A 22,173-nucleotide genomic window follows, 5' to 3' on the forward strand; every position below is an offset into this window, starting at 1 on the left:
CTGCCAAAGAAATCATTAACATTAATAAAGTCCAATGAATAATAAATAGTAAAAATAATTAAGTTCAGCACTACGAATAACGCAACAAAAAAAGAAAAATAACATAAAAAACAAACAATACAAAACATAAAGAGAAATAAAACGAAGAACAGTGAAAGGTAAATCAATTAGCATCCGAATAAACACTAAGATGATGCAAAACAGTCAAAAAATGAAGCCTGTCCCCGAGTATCACTATGAGCCCTAGATTCAATACTTGGAGCCGCTTTAGCTGCCTAACATCTTCGCCATTGCCTAGAAGGTTAACTGCCATGTAGTTCATTACCGATCATTCATGATCGGTAAATCTTAGTTTGTACTTGATGCGAATCGATGGACTTCTTCTCGCTGTTCCGTACAAACCGTGGTGCCTTAGTTACGTACCTCAATTTGCTCTGAAACCGCTTAATAATTTCAATATTGCTGGTGTTTATCGTACCCTAGAGTTGGATGCCGTAGGTCCAAATCGCTTCAAGATCACTTTGTACAACAGTAACTTGTTACATACTGATAACGGCGATTTTCTGCCTAGTAACTAGTGTAGCTCCTTTTTTCAAATAGCTTGGAAAAAATTATTTCATGATTTCCAACATAATTCAGTTGTTTGAAAGCGTATTTTAAAAAAAATTGATGCCATTTTGTTCACAGTAAAATTAATTAAAGGTTTTTACGTAATTTGGCAAAAAAATTTCATGGAACATTTAAATTAATTTTTTTTTTTTTTTTTTACGTGTATGTATTTTGACCGCGTAAGCGTGGATGGATATGGATGGTAGACAATCGAGCAAAGTTCTCATCTGGGCTACAGCTAGATGATGGTACAAAGTATGGCCATGGAGTGGCTTAAATGATGAAGAAATTTGAAAGACAAATGACAGGAAGAAGTAGAAACTAGGAATGAAGAAGCAGCTAACACAATAGCATTAAGAAATAAAAATCTAAGAATCGAAAGCAGTTTTGTTAAAAAAAAGATAATCGAATTAGTTTTTTACTTGATTTAGAAAGCTGTAATTACCCATTTCAAATAGGCCTATCAATTCATGGACGCTAATGTCAGTTTAAAGTAATATCTTTACGTATCAATTTAATACTGTAGGTCATGAAACTGAGCTTAAATTAATTTCAAATTTTAGTAGTACAACTATACTTTTCTAATTCCTTGCAAATTTAACACAGGTTAAAAATATTAATTATAATTTTAAATTACGGATATTACGCTTTTTTTACCTCAGTTTTTTGCTTTATAATTATTTTTTTAAATATTGATATTTGTTCATCAAAGTGTGATAAAATATAACGGAAACGATCATTTGATAATTGATGCTTTTGAAGGAGAAAGTAACTCTAAACAATACCATAATTCTTAGGCGAAGATAAGTTTCTATTACAGTCAATTTAAGAGTTGGTCCGGTTTTATTGTATAAAGAAATAAATATTTTATTCAGGTCAGAACATAATTATACATTAGATAGATAATATTTGGAGTAATAATTTTGCTATTCCACAGATAATGACATATAAATACCAAAAAGGTTAATGGAAATTGTTTAAAACTTCGATTGTTTAAAATTTTGTTAAATTGTTTGAAAAATATTTTAAAAATAAAAACAATTAAAGAATAAAAAAAGAGAGCTAGGACACATAATAATTAAATTCATATAAAATAAAAGAGATATAATGTGAAATAATAAATAAATCTCCATAGAAAATCCTTTCTTTTAGACCGGAATAAAATGCCTTAAAGAGAAACAACGTAGTTTAATTATTTGGAAACGAAAACAGTTTGATCACCCTACAAAAATGTATCACACAAGAAAACACCCAAAAATGTTACTGTATAGGCAATAGAAACTGAATTAATCACACTAGCCTAAAAAAAATAATATTTTTTCTGTTATATGCATTCAATACGGTGTGTTACAGTATTTTCTACACTTATTTTAAAACTGCAGATCAAAACTGAATGGAAAGTATAGTTTCTTAGTAACACGGATTTAAAGAAAACCTAATTTTTTTACACGACTGCCCAAAAACGAGTGTAATGTATTTAGGGTGAATGTTTGTATGTATGAATGTTTGTTCCGTCGTAGCAGGTCAATGGCTAAACTGAGTTAGATGAAAGACCCCGCGTTGGAATCCTTTCGTTATCGGGAGTATCGTAGGCTATATAAATATATATATATATATACATGCAGGTGATTCAAAATGAAAGGGAAATAATATGGAAACTGATTGCTAGAGCTTGAAATAGAAAAACAGTTCATATAAACATATGTCCCAAAACGCTTTGTTACCGAGTTAGGCTAGCAAAAAATTCATGCGGATTTCAGATCCGCCGGTGAAATTTCAATATATTAAGGGTAAACTTGGTGGTTTCTGATGGATTTGACCTGACAGATCGAATCAAACTTTTTTTTACCTAAAAATCGAATAAACCCAGAATTTTATTTCCCGTAGTTTCACGATATCCAACGTAAAACAGAAAAATTCGGTGAGGAAAAATATTATTAAGGTTTGAAGTACAATAACTTTGTTAAATGACTAATAAATGCGTAAATTTTATTGTTAAATAAAACATTTTCTGAGAAAATTGATTTAATAAAGTTTACGAAAAACAGAAAAAAATAAACCTTTATTAATAGCAAACTTACCATAAAAATCTTATGAATTTGTAAAAATTAAAAACAGCTGTGTTTGGTACAACAAATTTAAACCTTTGACAAACTTCTTTTTTTCTTTTTTTTTAACCTCCGAGACCACCGTTAATAATTATTTCAGAGGATGAGGTGAATGACATTTTGTAGTTGGGGAAAATGCTATGCCTGACCGGGATCGAAGCCGGGACCTCAGGATAAAAGGCCGAGACGCTACCAATCGCGCCACGGAGGCCGGCAAAGTGAGTAATTTTTTTTTTTTTAAGTAAATTAAAGTTATTTTAATTGAAAAATTAAACTATTTTTAATTTACTTTTAAAAAATACTCACTGTGATTAATACTCTAATAATTTATTAGATGACTGCTCAAAAAAGAGTGTAATGTATGCACGTATGTATGTTGTTCCACCGTAGCAGCTCAATGGCTTAACTGATATAGGTGTACGACCCCACGTTGGAATCCTTACATTACCAGGAGTATATATATATATACAGGAGACGTTCAATAATTAAAGAGACAAATTGATGTAGAAATGAAAGAGTTTGTAGGAGGAGTTATGTACTTTCATGACTTTATGTTGGCATCACTGGGATGAGCTGAGAATAGTTGATGGTTAAAAGCGTTTTGTTTATAACCTCAATATTGCATTTAACAATGGCATGTCTGCTTGAAGTTTCCACAATAGTTTAATAACGTTCAGTGATCTGTTTTTTGGTTTCTGAAGGTGAAAAACCGGCTAAAATCTTTTCTTGAATGATTTTACAGTATGGTGAAAGTTGTATGAAAATTTTTATAAGTGGGCAGAACAATTCAAAAACGGTCAAACCTCAGTTCGACCGTTTCGAACTCAGGTCGGACTGACGAGCGCAACATCCTGGCCGGCCAGTTGAAGTGTCAACTCCTTCGCTTGAAAGCCGCATTGACAACATTATTCATGAAGACCGACGTATTACAGTTGAACATGTAGCAAAAATAGTTGCAGTAAGTCTCGGCACAGTTCATAACATTATCAGTAACAAGCTCAAGTACAGCAAAACAAGTGCAAGGTGAGCCCTGAAAGAGTTAACACAACACAAGGAAACAAGACTCAAAGTGTGTACAGACTTGAAAGAACGCTATGAAAGGGAAGGTGGCCCTTTTCTAAACAAGATTTTAATGTGTGATGAAACCTGGGTTCACCATTTTGAACTAGGGTCCAAAAGACACGCACACCAGCTCACCTGTCCGAAAGAAATTCAGAACGCAAGCATCAGGGGCAAAATACATGTTGGCCGTCTTTTGAGATGCCCAGAGTGTGGTCTTTTGTGATTTTGGAAACTCAGCATATAATAAACAGTGTCTACTATTCAGGCAGTTTTACAAAACGGTACATTTTACAGTTTTTTTCTACGTCAATTTGTCTATTTAATTATTGAATGTCCCTTATATATATATATATATATATATATATATATATATATATATATATATATATAAGGAACATTCAATAATTATATATAATATATAATATATATATATATATATATATACATGTGTGTGTGTGCCTAAATAAATTTTAAAAATTTGAAAACAAAGTTATACTATATACAAAATTGCCATCCATACGCTCTTTAATTTTCCTATATTAAAGACGACAGACGTGTTTTTTAATTTTTAATATTTATCTCTTGTTATTATTATTTTATCTTGTATTATTTTATGTAATATCTGATTTCTTTTGTTTCCTCTTGTTAGTCTTTGCAATTTCCCATTTCATTCTTCAGAAGTTATCGGCAAACAAATTCAAGTTTCATTTTACCCTTTGGCGTGTTTTTATCATTGACATAAATTGGTGAAAGCATCACTATATTTCCAAGGGTAGTGTAAAAAAATACCAAGTGGAAACATGTGTGTTTTTGGACTTATTGCATGCCAGTTGTTTTTTAATAGTTTTCAGAAGTTTATTCACCAATTCTACATAGTTCTCACTCCTCTTTTTGTCCAGAAATGATTTAACAATATTTTAAATGATACCTATTCTATTTTCTCAGTCATTCAAATTCTTCTTAAATTCCACAATCTTCATTAGCTTACGTATTTGTGGTTTAACAAATCCTCTTTTATTTTTGACCTCACTGATCCTGGGAAATTTGCTCTTAAGGTATAAGAAATCTTGGCCCTTGCAATCCATTGCTAAGACAAAATTTTTCATCAAACTAAGTTTTATGTGTAATGGTGGAAGATACATATTTTTCAGATTACCCCCAGTTTGTCATTGGCTTCTAGGCAATTCTGATAAGGTAAATTCAATTTTATTTACTGATGAAACCACTTTTACGAGAAAAGTAGTCTTCACTTATAAAAATAGTAATTTGTGGAGAGAAGACAATCCACATGGTCCAACATAGATTTCACATTAATGTTTGATGTGGCATTATGTGTGATAAAATTTTGGGATCATTTGTTGTAAGTGAAAACCTTACGGGAGATACATACGTTCATTTTTTGAAAAATAATTTACAAACTAGATTGCAAGTGATTTTTCAGCACGATGATGCAACGCCACCTTTTTCTTTAGTAGCTAGAAATCGCTTGAATATTAATTTCTTAAACTGGATCGGACGTGGTGGACCAGTCGATTGACCACCACGATCACTTGACTTAACGCCTCTAGATCACTTTATTTGGGACCATATGAAAACGATAGTATATCAACAAAAGGTTAATACTAAAGAAGTGCTACTCATTAAAATACGAAATGCTATTGAGATTATACGAAACGATCCTGAGATGACACGGGAAGCCAACGACATATTTTACCTCGGGCAGACTGTTGTGTACTTCGTAAAGATGGGAATATCGAATTATTACTGTAACTGAAGTTTGTTATTCTATTACCATTTATCATTTCACGTATTTTATTTTTTGTTCTACTATATTAAGAATAATGTTTATTAGGTACAGAAAGAATAACGCGATTTTCTGTTTATTTTTCGTCTGTTTTGCTTCAATAAAAACCCGATTTTAAAAAATTTTTATTGGTTGTATTTACATTAATTTTCTCAGAATTGAATTTTCTACAAGTTTTGTTACTTAATCTTCCGCACCGCATTTATTAGTCATTTAAAAAAGCTATTGTACTTTCAACCTAAAAAGTTTTTTTTCTATACCGAATATTATGTTTACGTAGGATATCTTAAAAGTTAAGGGATGATGTTACACGACATCTTGTTTACAACAAAATATCGACGAGTCCGCATCATGTTATCAGTGAAATGATAGATAAAATAATCCGCATGAAGAAGGCAGACGCATAGGTCGGTTGGGACAGCCTACGTGTAAAGGAGGCGTTCATTCGCGTTTCGGCGTGGATGGACGTCAGTCGATGATGCGCGTGGGAGACTTCACAGGGGTCCTGTTGTACCATCCTTTACTCGGATTAAACAGAAAGGACGCTCCAAAATACTGACTGGGGACTGAGTAATGCTTAGGTGGGTCGGGTCCCCGGGTGATGTTAGCAAGGCGGAGAGGTTTTAATCGGTGAGAGCCCGACACTAACACCTATTCTGGGGCAGGTGATGCTTGGTAGAGATTTCCTCTCTTACTACGAAAAAAATACTGGAAATGTAGATAGTTTTGAGGTAGGAGAACCTGATAAATTTGATTTTTCTAGGTTTAACGGTTAAAACGTTATTTAATGTTTCTTATACTTTAATTAATGCTGTATATTGACATATTTATGAATACATATAATTAATAACACAACTTTCATTAATATATTTATATTGTATTTTATTTATAGATCACTGAATTTCCATGAACTGACTACGATTTATAAAACTTTCTATTATTAGACCTACTTATGGATAATTACAATAGAATAATATAAATTATGTTTCAATTGTTATTTCAGTGTATTTTATATTGTACTGTACTCTTTCTTTCTGATAATAAAAATAATAATGCTAGTCGAAATTAATAATAATAAGACAACAATTATGTAATACGTGTATATGCAGTAGAAAAAAGAGATAATTATCGTTACAATTTCAGGTATAAACAATTATTATTCTTGTATAACATTTTAATTAATTGTTATTCTGAGAAGTTAATAAATTCAGTTAGGAAATACAAATATATTTATGTATATGTTTAGCTTGTAATATAAATAAATATGTTTTCATTTTTACTTTCCCTGTAGCTGCAATAGCAGCTATAGCTATAACGGGAAAGCATATAGATCGGTCACATAAAAAAGAGATAAACATTACAAATTAAAAAACACGACAGCCAAAAAAAAAAAGGTTACTCTTTAATACAGGACAATTAAAGAGCGTGAGGTGATAATTTTGTATATAGTATAATTTTTTTTGTTTTCAAATTTTTTAAATTTATTTAAAAATAATTTATATATATATATATACATACATGTTTATATAGCCTATTACACTCCCGGTGAGGTAAGGATTCCAATGCGGGTTCATACATCTAAATCGGTTCAGTCGTTGAACTGCTACAGTGGAACAAACATGCATACAACCTAATTACATTACACTTCTTTTTGCGCAATCGTGTGAAAATTGGTCATTTGTAAGTTTTTCTTACCTTAAGGATACATTAAAAAAATTAACAAAAAAAATTTTAATAAATTCTAATTAATCTGCAAAAAACATTTTTATATTTCAATGCTCCCCAGTCCAAAAATGTATTTTTTGAGACGGACGGTTTTGCATATGTACTTTTGCATTTATGTACGTATGTATGTTGGCCTTTAACTCTGTATCCCGTTGACCGATTTTCTTCAAACTAAGTAGATAGGTAATGCCTTCGGTGGAAAAGAATGTATCTTTTTGCAAAAATTGGAAAAAGGGGCGGGAATGTTTACGCCGAAATAAAATTTCAAATCTTTCTGAGGCACTTTAGCAAAAACTTTTTCTTACACAAGTTGAGTTTTTTTATCAAAATCACAAATTACCAAAATTCTTTTTAGTATTAATCTCCTTCCGGGAAAATTACAATATATTTAACTTTTTTTAGCTATAAAATATTTTTTTTAATTAAAAAAATGTATAAATATAGGATGATATTAAAGTATGGAACGGCTTCATATTTCAAAATTAATGGATACTAAGAGGTAGAAACAAGTGCGGATCTACATATTTTTAAAATTACTACTTACGGTGAGTTTTAAATTTTTGTCAGCCATATTGAATCAAACTATTTTTTTTTATTTACTTTTTTTTAAAATAGGAAGGTAACATGTGACCCATAACTTTAATGTAAACTTTTACGAGAAAATCATGGAAAAAAGTTTCTCAATAAATACCTTCTTGAGTTAAAGGAATCAGATTTGCAAAAATAGAAAAATATTAATATTAATGAAATAATAATCATAATAATAGTAATGGTAATATTAAAATGAGGTAAAAGAGCGGGTAATAACTTTTTTATTTCGTATTACATTCAGAATTGCATCCAGAACAAATTTAAACCAGTTTATGTTGGAATTTGGGCCCAAGCACTAATAATAACATTCTTCACAATAATAAGTAACAGTAAGTAATAATTAAAAAACAATAACTAATAATTTCCAACAGTACTGCACATTTAATGGATTGCTTAACTGATATTTTTTAGTTTAATTATCCCGATGTTATTTTAACATTTTTTTAAAAATGTTTTCAATCCTAAATTACTTAATACAATATAGATTTTGAAAGCATACTATCCAAACAAGAAATGTTTGGGAGTGCGCCTCTACAGCTGGCAGTGCGCTAGCTTTAATCCGTTTGTAACTTGTATCGTGTTTGGTGGTATACGTACAGATTCGTCAATTATACGCCTTTTCAAATCGTCAGTGTTAACAGGTTTTTTTTTGTTGTATACATTATGGTTTAAGTAACGCCAGAAATAATAATCTAGAGGAGATAAATCTAGAAACTTGGAAATCTATTCTATGGCTCCTCTACAACCTATCCAATGATCTGGAGATGTTTCATTCAAAATTTTCTGTGACCTTAGATAATAATGAGATGGGGCTCCATCTTGCTTGAACCCTAAGTTATCATATACATAAAGTTAAAATTTTTAATTATAAATCAAAATAATCATTAAAAAAAAACTCAAATATTGTCTCAATTCAGTCGATTTTATTATTTATGGTGAAAGTATAAATCAGTCGATTTTTATTTACGGTGAAAGTATCTGGTTCAAATCTCAACTATACTATTTAATTTATCAATTATTTAATTTCTCTCATTATGTTAATTAATACTTAGTAACGATGATTAGGTATTTTATCCATCTCTCCAGGTAGTCTAATCATTATGAAAATCTAATAATTATTTTTTCTTATATAAGAATATTTTTATAAATCAGAATATTCCTATGTATATTTTTTCGGTATGTTTTTTGTGTAAATGACAAATTTAAATTAAGGTACCCCAGCATAAATCCTTATAACTATTATTTTGTCATCTTCTTTTATGATGATGATTTTATAAGTAACTTTTCTCGATAACATCAGTAGAAAATTTAAAAAGAGTCAATCGTAATTAACATCAATATTTTAGTGTAATAAAATTGTGCGTTGCTTACTAAATTCTACGAGTGTAAGAGTTAATTCCAGCGAATGGAATTTAACAAAAAATATCTAAATTATTTATATTTTGTTTATCAAATTTAGATTTATCAATCTTGAGGTATAAAAGATTAAATAGAAAAATTTTTTTATTCTAAATTTCCTTATGTAGCAAAGTAATTTTTCTTAATATGGATTATATAATTATTCAGCGCATTTTAGATGTCAATAAAAAGTTAATGTACTTACATGTTTTATTATCGAACAGGGAAGTTCTAACGGTTTTGTTTACAACACTTATTAACTTCAAACAAGTTTCACATGAGCACATTTTGTGGCGCAAAAAATGTTTAAACGAAACCTGTTCGTACATTACGAAGAATATCTCGAGTTATTTCAGTAACAACACGTTTTTTTGTTGTTTTTTTAGTTCATTGATGTTGACAACTTTTGATACGTACACCCTGTCTTTGACGAATCCCTAAAGAAAAAAATCGAGTGGGGAAACGTCAGAGATCGAGGTGTTCAGGAAATTGGTTCATCGCGGCCGATCCAACGTCGAGAAAATTGTTCATGTAGATAGTCCTTAATATGTAAACCCAGTGTGATCGTGCACCATCTTGTTGAAAGTAAACGTTGGGTTGCCGATATTCAATTTGTGGTAATGCACACCCATGTAACATGTCTAGGTAACTAGCGCTGGTAAGCGCTGGATCGGCGAAGAAGAATATTGCGAACACTCCATGAATAGTTAACGCTCACCAAACGTTAACTATCACGTTGTGTTTTACGAACGACATTAGGGTTCTTCCTACTCTAAAGCCGACAATTATGACGGTTAACGTGACCGGAAACACTGAAAGTAGCTTGGTTAGAGAAGATTACTTTTACTAAAACCCCATTATCTTCGTTCAGTTTATCAAGAATGTCCACGGCAAAAGTGTAACGGTGAGGTTCATCGTCATCTTCAATCGCACACACGGACTGAATTTTGTATGCAAACAATTTTAAGCGCTTACGTAGACCCTTCACAAATGTCTATTGCGATATTTCCGGTTCTAAACTCGCACGACGAGTCGATTTGGTGTCTGAAAAGCTTCTCTTATTCGATCCACAACTACTTCGGAAACGGGAGGTCTGCCGGCACATTTTCTTGTGTACAACATATACTTCCTGTATCGTTAAACTACTGATATCAACTTTTAACAGAGTCTTTATTAGGAGATCACGGCTGTACTCAAAACGAAAACGTCAGCGAAGAGCAATAGCAAATTTAATTACATAAAATCCTAGTACTCGCATTGTTTTCTCCTGCACAGAAGCCATTGCTCAATTGACGATCTCCACTGTCCTTACAACGCGCAGACGTATTAATTCAAGGTTATCAGTAACTCTAGAATCTATACAAATGTTTGAAAGAAATCAACGCGCGCTACATTGCTTTGTTCATTTTTTATTAACTCCTAAAATGCGCTGAATAATTTAGGTTTTCTCTGTATATTCAGTACCTTATGAAGAAACTGGTAGAAATTCAGGACACGTTCTACAAGTGGAAATAAAAAAAAACGTTCATATAATCATAATTCGGAAATGTTTCGTTTTTTTAATTATAAGTGGTGAAAAATTTTGTCCTTACATTTCCTACAAGATAAAATAGTATAATGAAATTTTTTGAACTTAAATTAAGATGTAAATATGGTGATTTCATATGGTTTTGGACTCGAAAATTTGAATGAAACAGGTCCGATAACTATACCTGTAGTAATCTTTTAGAAAATGATTGTAAAAAATTACAGTCGCAAAAACAATTTTTATATGTACAATAGCGTCGTTGAAAAGTTAGCAAGAAAACAATTCTTGTTTTGGTTTAAAGTGGCGAGTATAATACAGAATTATCTGCCACATTTCTTTCCGTTTTGTTTTTAATAAATATCAAATTTTTTAATTTGCTTTCATGTTCAGTTGACTTTGATAATATAGATGTTCGTAGAAAATTTAATTCTCCACAATTTTGTTAGAAAATGTTTTTGGCAATTTAACGAAATTATTACATGTTAAATCTCTAAAAAATTGTGTTTTTCACCAATTAACTACATTTTACACTAATTTTCTCAAACGTTACTTGTAATACTGTTACTTATTTTATTCAGTTTTTTAAATGAAAAATTATATGAAACTATCAACTTTATTCCTTAATTTAAGTTGCAATAGTTTCAGTAAAGTTTCATTTATCCTCTGGAAGAAGTCAGGCGAAAATTCTTCCTTGATCTTTAAATACAAAACGAAGAGTTTCGGATCCATGTTTTTATGAATTCTTCTCTTCATGGTCAATTGTAGAATGTCCTAAAATTCTTTCCGTTTTTTTCATGAGATACTCTGTATAAAGCATATTATATTCGTAATTATTAAACTTTTTGTAATTTTCTAAGAATGCGTTTTATTTTCATATTACCTTTTAACAAAAGCTCATTATATCAATTTGTGGTCATTATCTTGGTAAATCATTATCTCGACTTATTTTTATTTTCACAGAAGATTACGCATAATTTGTTTTAAACGAAACTTCTAAAATGAATATATATCGACTACTCAAAGACGTTGTTAGGATAACTTTTTTCCTTTTTCCACTTTTTTCCCATTTGAAACATTTACTAGTGTGCCCTTCTTGTCAAAAAAATAAAAAATATGTATTTGTGACATTTTTTTCTCAGAATATGATTCAATTTGCAAAAAAAGAAAACAAAAAGATTAAACCCGCTCTTCTTTTGGTAGCAGGTTACTTATTTTTAATTTACACCGCTCAGAAAGGATTTATCTGAAAAGAAAATTTCAACCAACAAAAATTTAATTTGAAAAACGTTTCCTGGAATGATTTATTTTTATTTTGAACGAAGATCCACTCTTCTAGTGTCATTTTGTTTCTGTTTTATGTTTTACTTGCTAAGAATATTTTAATGAAAAATTTCAAGCGATAATAATTAAAGAAAAAATATTATTAATTATAAATAATATTCACAGGAATTTATTCCAAATTTTAAACCGAGATTTAAGCTCCCATCTTTCTAGGACAATTTTTTTTATTAATTATTAACTGTAATGGATTTTTATAAAAATTTTCGGATGTGACAAGAAATAAAGCAAATAAGTTTGTAGCAAATATGATTAAAACATTAGTTGGAATTTTGTCTGAGGATCCTTTCGAGATATTAAATAAGGTATCGTACCCGAACTAAAACCGGGTATTTGAGCAAACAGCTTACATATTAGGTTTGATTTTACTGGTTTTAGTTCTGTTGCAGTAGCATACTAATAAAAGGAAAGTTGTTTCTTCAACCAGTTTTCCAGCTACTGCCGGGCCTGGGATGCGTATGTATATACGCAAATGCATTACCGCTACCGGCTTGCCAGGCCTGACGTAGCTGCAGTTTAAGTGTAAATGTACCGGTAAACATGTAGTCTGGAACAGACTCTGGTCAACCACTACTAAGACGTCTGGTTAATTGAAACCCAACCACCAAAAACCACCCATATCCACTGTCTAGCATTCAAATCCACATAAAAGCAACTGCCTTTATAAGGACTCGAATCAATTAAAGGAAGGTATTGGCCAAAATTTTGGTATCGGGATTTTTGCAAAATGTCAACCTTACACGAAGATCTTATAATCCAAAACAAAATAATATTATAGAAATTTCTGAAATATGTATTTTATTTTTGTATTTTTATCACATAATCATTTTTAAGTACGCGTGTTTTGGCCTTTATTTTGATTAGTATCCGGACTGGATACTAATCAAAAATGGCCAATCAAAAATGGCTAAAAAAATCTGTATATATGAAGCATTCATGGCATTAAATTTTGGACAAGATTAAAAAAGGAGAGAGGTAATTTTCACCATTTTTAATTTCTGTATATATAATGGCCATGGAAAATTGAGCTTTAGTATGACAAAAGTAATTGTTATTTAAAATTCCGAAGTTTTAAGTTGATGAAATGTATAAATGGAATGGATATTCAACATTATTTCACAACCCGTAGACTAAAAAAATAGAAATTTGGCATAAATAAATCATATTTGGCTATGATTAAATATATGTATATATTTATCAACTTTATCCTAATTTTCGATCCTATCGGACAAGGGAGCAAATCAAAAATGGCTAAAAAAATCTGTATATATGAAGCATTCATGGCATTAAATTTTGGACAAGATTAAAAAAGGAGAGAGAGGTAATTTTCACCATTTTTAATTTCTGTATATATAATGGCCATGGAAAATTGAGCTTTAGTATGACAAAAGTAATTGTTATTTAAAATTCCGAAGTTTTAAGTTGATGAGATGTGTAAATGGAATGGATATTCAACATTATTTCAGAACCCGTAGACTAAAAAAATAGAAATTTGGCATAAATAAATCATATTTGGCTATGATTAAATATATGTATATATTTATCAACTTTATCCTAATTTTCGATCCTATCGGACAAGGGAGCATGACTTACTCCTTTTTTTTTAGCCTAGATGAATAACATTTTACGAAATCGAACCGAGAATAATTACTTCAATGAATAAACTTTTAACCTCCAAAGAAGACTGAACGGGACCGCATTTAAATTACCATTTTTGTTTTTTGTTCAGTTTCAAGATTTAAAATCTAAATATATTTAGTATTAATCCAAACGATATGGAATTTTTTTTAAAGGGATGTAAAAGAACCCGACTTAAGAATTGTATAAAAGTATTCAAATATTTATTAATTCTTATACGTATCTGTTTTCCATGTTGTGGCTGTTATTAAAAATGTTACATGAGGTAGCGGTCTAGCATTGGGAGGGGGGTGTTAAATGGCAACCAAGTTTGTTTATTAAAAGATTTGATTTTTAACAAAATTATAAATACAGTATAATTATGATAATAAAAATATCATTTGGTAAAGGGTGTCGTCTTGTACACAAAACCTTTTGTTAAAAAGTTTTATTTTTTCTTAATTATACCTTTAATACTGCGCAATTTTTATGGTAAAAATTTCATTTGATCACGAAATAAAAATCAAACCGAATATTTTTTTTTACTGAATATTTTAATGTTTTTTTTCGCAGTTGTACTCTAAATATTACGTTAATATTTAAAACAACTATGGCCTATTTGAAATAAAAATTTGCCTAGGAAAAATACTTGAAAGTTATGTCAAGCTTTTTTCTGTGTAACAAAAATTTGGATGAACAAATAGTTTTTTTTTTTTTTTCTCATCATAAATTAATACAGAAATATTTATTTATTAATAAATATAAATAAGAAAAAATTAAAATGTTTTTTATTTGAAATAAATTGTGCTATCAATTGTGAATAAAGAGGTAAGACTAAACAACTGATACAAATTCCGTCAAATATTTCTTTGTTTATAGTTGATCCAACAACATAAGACATACTAGGCACCTCATCTCACGCATCAGTTAACTGTTTTCAACAACAAAAAACTGGAAGTTAAACCACAAAAAAAAATGTATATGCAGTTGTTGAAGTATCTTTCTCCTTACAATCTTTTGTTAGTTACTAGTTTATAATATTAAATTATTGTTGACCCTATTATTTTAATTTATATTTTGAAATCCGGTTATAATTTTTTTTAAATTTACATACATATATAAAATAAATTCGAATTTTTATTAAATGTACTTTCATTTTTGTATTTTCTACACTAAGCGCCATTTAACATAGCAGGTGACTTCTCTGTGTTGAGTCGTCAAAAAAAAATCGTAGAAAAAATGTTATTGAACCATTAAGATCATTAATTTTTTCTACGTAAAATATAAAAAACACAAATCGTGTCCGTTTTCTCTATATTGGCGTGTAAAAATAGAAAAGAACCAGATTTTTCAGAAGAGTTTTTAAAAAGTAAATATTTACACAACTATAGATAGATAAACCTTTTATTTTGAACGATACATAATAGTTACATTTATACAGATCACGTCAGGAAAAGACAGTTATGCTACTCATAAAATAAACGACAAAAAAAGAAGCATTCACCTGTATGGATCAAGGGAAACTATGGTAAAATCTTCATTAAAACAGCGTCAAATAAATACACACTTAATTACGTTAATTAAATTTTAAGATAAAATACTAAATAAAAAAGTAAGTACAAAATAATTCATAGTATAGAAGGTGATAAAGGCAATTATTTGAGCAAATATTTATGTACACATTGAACGAGATACAGAAAATTCAGGTTTTACTTTCTGGCATCATAGCTCTAGTGGCTATGCTGCAAGAAGGAAAGTAAAAAATGTTAGTTAAAAAATGAGGTATGGGGTTTTGCATTTCTCAGCTTTTCGTGATCCAGGTAACCCAAAAAACAAAAAAAAAAAGTGAGGGATAATATTCGAACGTGTGTACGTGTTTTGACATGTTTGAAGCTTAATAGCTTATGACTGGATTAATCGATTTTATTGAAAGTTTGTATAGAGATTCGTGTATGTAGGGCACTTTATTGGTAAAAGTTTGGGGTTAGTATCTCCAGCGGGTAGGTAGTTTTTTGAGGTCAAATTTCTAAAAATGTGCAAACATAACTGACCCCACTTTATATTAAACAAAGTACATGCGCGCATGCTTATCTTACCATTTTTAGAGGTATGATTTTAGTTTTTCCCTAAAATTCTCCCTTCCCCAAAAATCGAAAAAGCATTCCTTTTATTTATTGCGTGTTTTGTAACCGAACTTTTTTTTCTTCCTAGGTATAGTAGTAGTAACCAACCGGGTTGGTGTAGTGGTGAACGCGTCTTCGTAAATCAGCTGATTTAGAAGTCGATAGTTCTAAGGTTCAAATCCTAGTAAAGGCAGTTACTTTTATACGGATTTGAATACTAAATCGTGGATACCGGTGTTCTTTGGTGGTTGGGTTTCAATTAGCCACACATCTCAGGAATGGTTGACCTGATACTGTACAAGACTACACTTCATTTAAACTTATACATATCATACTCATTCATCCTCTGAAGAAATACCTTACATGAAATCTATACTAAATCTATACCCGTCTGTTTCTAGAACACATAACATTTCAAGCAACGTATAGGTTAAATTAAATAAAAGAAGAATTTATTTATAACTTACATAAAACATCTTCATGACGTGATACAATTAATAGAATAAACACTCGTTTAACAAAAAACCATTTAAGATAATTCATATGGAAAAATTATCTTAAATTTAGGATGACTTCATAAAATATTTTTATTATTTCAATAACATTCAAGTAACGTTCGAATTTGTGATCTGCATAATTACAAACAGTAAAAATATCCTGACCAATTGTGTAAAATTTAATGGTTAAAATTATGTAATAAAATTTGTTTGATTTTTTTTAATAGATTAATATTGACTATACTTGTTTATTTTGTATTTTAGATATTAATAATAATAAAAAAGATTTGAAAGCAAAAACTACATACAAGGTAAATTTGAAGGTCATGGAGTAATGATAATCTCATGTAAAATTATAATGTATAGAAATCATCTTAAAATTATATTTTTCCTTTTTTAAATCAGGATAAAAAATAAAATAATTCATTTTTATTTTATATATTTTATTGCTTGGAGAAGGATTTGTAAAAATTTGATTAATAAGAAATGAAGGTGGGTGTTTTTTTTTTTTTTTTTTTTTTTTTTTTTTTTTTTTTTTAATTAAAAGGAAATAAATGAAAACATTTCTAACGATTTTAATGTTGAAAATAAAAAAATTAAAGACACGTTAAAAGTTTAGATTTGTTATGTCATAATTATATTTCCTTAAACCGTTTCTTCTCATTCCTTTTTTTAAACCGAATTCTTTTTTTTCATTTTTTTACAGTGATACATTCGAAGCTAAGATAATAGGAAATTTAATAGATTTAACAGAGCCCTTTAGGATTTTTCTGTCTGTAAGTTTTATTGTTGTGCTGGTGAAAAACATTTGTTTGTGTTCACCGGGGTACGCAAAGAGCTCATTGACAACCTCGGCTGAGCTGCTTATTTTGTAAAGACAGGCCTAATCGTTATTAATGGATCATTATCATTATACGGTTTTTGCCCTAAGGCAGGTTGCTTACCGCATTTATTCCAGATAACCTTTTAAGATCTTTAGTTTACATTCCTTTTTAGATCGTCTGCAATCTTTACTGTTTTTTGGCCTCTTTTATGTTCCTTTAACTGATATGTTATATAGCACATTTGTCTTCTTAAATAAAACAAATCTGTTTTTTGAATCCTTGTATTTTCATAGCAAGTTTACAATTTATTACGTAATATTTATTCTTACAAATTCTTATTTTAATTTTAATAACTTGAAAATTACCTCTCGGAAAAAATGGTCCATATATCCAGCATTTTCATCCACTTCAATATCAAGTGCTGTATTAACAACAGCACCGTATTTGTGCCAATCGGACGCATCGTCTTCATCTCTCGATTTGCTTACTACCTAAAAAAAAAAAAAAAAATAATTATAAGAATTTTTAATATATATTACAGTGAAATACAATAGCAAGAATTCTTCGCACAGCAGTTTCTTTTATTGTTATAATTTTGTTTACTTAAAGTGTAGTCTGTTTTTGTAATTTTAAAAGTATAATAATTACAACTACTCAAGAAAGGTTTTTCATTTTTTTCTGATGTTCTAATCATCCTGTCTCTTTAACAATTAGTTTAAATGACTTAACTATAGTAAATCGGTAAGTTGAACTTAGCAGTGCTGGTAAAAAGAAAGTCAGTTTTCTGATCGGGTAAACTTTTTCAAAATGTATATGTCGGTTTTTTCTTTCTAACGGAAATTACTTTGAAAGAATGTCCCAGTAACGGAAAAATCGATAATTAAAATGTGCCCAAATTTTATAATGATATTGAGAAATGATGACATTAATTAGAGATGTATTTAGCATTTTTTGCGTGTTTCACAAAGAATTGAAGTTGATAAAGATAAAAATAAAAAACCAGATTTATTCGATTTTAACTTCAGTAATGAAATGTAATTGTATAAGTTAACATAAAATGATCGGTTAAATAGAATATCATCTCTATCTTTTATTGTTATTATAAAGCGAATTATTACGTTTTAAACTTATTGGCAAAGATATAACACGTTTAGTGCAACAGATAATATTTATCTTGGTAAAGAAAAAAATACAATATATTCATTAGTACATTATAAGATTATCTAATCAATAAATCGTTATATTTTTTTAATTATTAAAAATAAAACACCGGCTGCGTTTTATTTCATTATCGTAAGCTAACAAATAAAGAATATAAATATTTATCAACATATCCTGTTAAAATCTAAATTTTATTTCCATTTTCCAATCATCCAACGTTTACCCCAAAATAATTCACCTGCATAATTACTAATAAGATTATTAATTAATAATAAGACCTACATAATTTTTAATATCGTCTTGTAATCTCAACTTTCAAAGATATCTGATGATATATATCTGATACCCATTCCTGATGAGATTTATATAATGAAAAGTAATCAAATGGTAAAAGATGTTTAATTTTTAAAAGCTTAATATTTAACCTAAATAGCTCGCGTATAGTGGTAGGTAAAATCTTTATATCGTTTCTTTCTTTTTATTCCTTTGCTTATTTTTATCAAGACGCAGGTTTCTTATCTTTTCCGCTTTTTTTTGTTTTTTGATAGTAATCAGCCAAAAAATTGGGGTATAGGGTTTTTACATTTCTCAACGTGTCATGACTCAGGAACCCCAAAAAACAAAAAAAATATGTGGGGAGGTAGTAATGTCCGTACATACGTATGTATGTGTGTTGACGTGTGTGAAGCTTAATTACTTTTGGCTGGATTAAGCGATTTCGAGGAAATTTGGCACAAAAACTCGTGTATATGTGGCAGTTTGTTAATAAAAGCCTGGGGTTAATATCTTAATGAGGTGGGGTAGATAGTTTGGGATTAATTTTCTCAAATATTTTGCACACATAATCCTCCACTTTATATTAAACTCAGTACTTGCGTACATGTAATAAAAATAAATTACCCCAAATTCTCTTCCATTCCCCAAAAATTAATATTTGCATAAACAAAATTGAAGTACAACAAAGGAAGGAAAGGAATTTAAATTTCCTTTCCCCAAAAATCGAAAAAACTATCTTTTTATTTATTGCATATATTTTGTGCGAATTTTTTAAATATATTTCTGGCGTAATAATAAAGTAATCGAACCAAAAAAAAATCCGCTTTGGGGGAAATATTGGCGGTGAGGGAACCGATCAAAGTTTAAAAACATCACTTTTTAACATTTTTTTGATTTATTTTCATGTATCATTATTTTTCTATTATATAAGAATAAATAACCAATACCAAGAAAGTATTACAATGTTTTGTTAGCTTTTTTGTGTGCTTAATAAAATACTTTTATTTAATTAATAATGTTTCTTTTAAAAATTTTAATTTTTGACATTTTAAAAATTACACTAACATAATTTTTCACAACATAATTTCTGTCAGTAAGTCTTATTGTTGTGCTGAAGAAAACTTTTTGTTTGTGTTTACCGGTGTACGCAAAGAGCTCATTCACAACTGGGCTGAACTGCTTATTTTGTAAAGACAGGCCAATCGTTATTAATGCATCACTACCATTATACTGTTTTTGCCCTAAGGCAGGTTCTTTACCGCATTTATTCCAGATAACCTTACGTTACTTGTGTTATATAGCACAATTGCCTTCTTAAATAAAACAAATCTATTTTTTGAATCCTTGTATTTTCATAGCAAGTTTACAATTTATTACGTAATATTTATTCTTACAAATACTTATTTTAATTTTAATAATTTGAAAATTAACAAAACATAATTTTTGTTTCCTAACATGCGATACATAATTTTAATATGTTTTTTGATGCTGAAAACGAATATGAACTCAGAGTCTTTCTATCACCCACCATTTTTGAAAATTTTTAAATTTTAATTAAAGGATTTTTTTCATTTTTCAACTTATAGTTAGTACTTAGGGCTCCTATATCGTATTTTGTTAGCTCATTTTTTATTGTTTACCTTTTTTAACATAATTTGTAAGCTATAAGTAAACAATACTAGACAAAGAATTAAATCATGCCATAGTCACATATTATGACATCAAATCTAATACTGAAGAGTGAGCCTTCATGGACAAGATTAAATCATTTCTGTGCAAGTCAAAACATGTAGCTGAAAACACAGCTGCGTTGTTTGTATTAAGCACTGGATTTAGAAATGAATTAATTTTATTCAGTTTTATTGCTGTCTTAAGTTTGTTAACAGTGCAGTGTCATAATGCCTCGAAATTGTGTAAATGATGTGGACGCCCTTTGTGTGTATGTGGTGAGTTTACCGTAAAATCAAATAGAAAAAGAATTACACCTTTAATTAAAAAAGCATACCATTTGTACTTTTGAATGTAAAATTGGTGATCAAGATAAGACGTGGGCTCCTGATATAGTATGCACTAATTGTTCTGCATATTTAAGAGGATAGCTGAAAGGTACACGGAAGGCTTTGCCGTTTGGTGTACCTATGGTTTGGCATGAACCAAAGGATCATGTAACTGATTGTTACTTTTGTTTAACAAGTGTGTCTGCAATTTCTAAAAAATCTAAACATACTATAAAATATTCTTCATTGCAATCTGCAATTAGGCCTGTACATCACAGTGAAATAATTCCAGTTCCTGGGCCACCTGTGAATGTATTTTTCAAAGTAGCGATGAACAATCAGGTATTACTGAAGAAGAAAACAATGATTTTGATTTTGAATTATCTTTCAATAAGCCACATCTTATATCACAAGGTGAATTAAATGACTTGGTTAGGGATTTAAATTTATCAAAAAATCAAGCTGAACCGTCAGGATCAAGACTGCAAGGTTGGACTGTACTTAAAAAAAAAATAAAAAAATTTCGGGCTTCCGAAGCCGACAAAAAGAACTTTTTCAGTACTTTACTGATGAAAATAATTTGGTTTATTGGACAAATATTGTTGAGCTTATGTTGCACCTAGGACAAGTTCATAAACCTGAGGGCTGGCACCTTTTCATAGATTCGTCCTAATATAGTTTAAAAGTGGTTCTACTACACAACAGCAACAAATACCCTTCGATACCAACCCCTTATGGTATTAATTTAAAGAGACATACGGTGTGATAAAAGACGTTCTTGAAAAAATAAATTATAAAAAACATAACTGGAACATATGTGGTGATTTGAAAGCTAGGAAAAACATTGTGTTACCAAAGAGTGGAAGAAACGAGAAAACTTAACTCCAATTGGGAAAAATATTATACATAAGCACATAGTCAAACCTAAAAAAATATTTTTACCCTCTCTCCATAGCAAGCTAGGACTAATGAAATATTTTATAAAAGCAATGAAGAAGAATAGTCCCAGATTTTTGTACATCAGGCAGAAATTTCCGAACGTAAGTGAAGGAAAAATTAAAGAAGGAATATTTGTTGGTCCTCAAATAAGAGAGTTGGTGAAAGATGATGTATTTAATTCGATGTTAAATAATGTAGAAAGTGCAGGTTGGGCTTCATTTAAAGACGTTTGCAAAAGTTTTCTCGGCAAACAAAAACCCGACGATTAACACGATATTGTTAATCAACTTCTTACTTCATACAGAGCTATGGGATGTAATGTGTCTTTGAAAATACATTTCCTCCACTCACATCTGGATTTATTCCCGGACAACCTCGGAGACGTAAGTGACGAATACGGTGAACGTTTCCACCAAGACATTTCGGATGGAAAGCCGCTATAAAGAAAAATTGAATACTAACATCCTAGCCGATTACTGTTGGGCGTTAATTCGGAATGTGCCTGAGGCTATTTATAAAACAAAAGCATCAGCGAAATCATTCTAACACGGGTATGGCCATGCAAAATTATGAATT

General features: G+C 29.8%; 1 protein-coding gene across 4 annotated transcripts in view; it reads right to left on the reverse strand.

Moving 5' to 3' along the window:
• Window positions 1-22,173, reverse strand: part of LOC142324086 (syntaxin-like) — a 206,194-nt gene that overhangs the window by 110,558 nt on the left and 73,463 nt on the right. For all 4 annotated transcript variants that reach the window (XM_075364719.1, XM_075364718.1, XM_075364720.1 and 1 more), the window contains exon 2: window positions 17,590-17,715. In XM_075364719.1, coding sequence (XP_075220834.1) covers window positions 17,590-17,715 — 126 coding nt within the window. The remainder of the gene's footprint in view (window positions 1-17,589; window positions 17,716-22,173) is intronic.

The sequence above is a fragment of the Lycorma delicatula genome, chromosome 4 (genome assembly GCF_047948215.1).
Source record: "Lycorma delicatula isolate Av1 chromosome 4, ASM4794821v1, whole genome shotgun sequence".
In the NCBI taxonomy this organism is placed as follows: domain Eukaryota; kingdom Metazoa; phylum Arthropoda; class Insecta; order Hemiptera; family Fulgoridae; genus Lycorma; species Lycorma delicatula.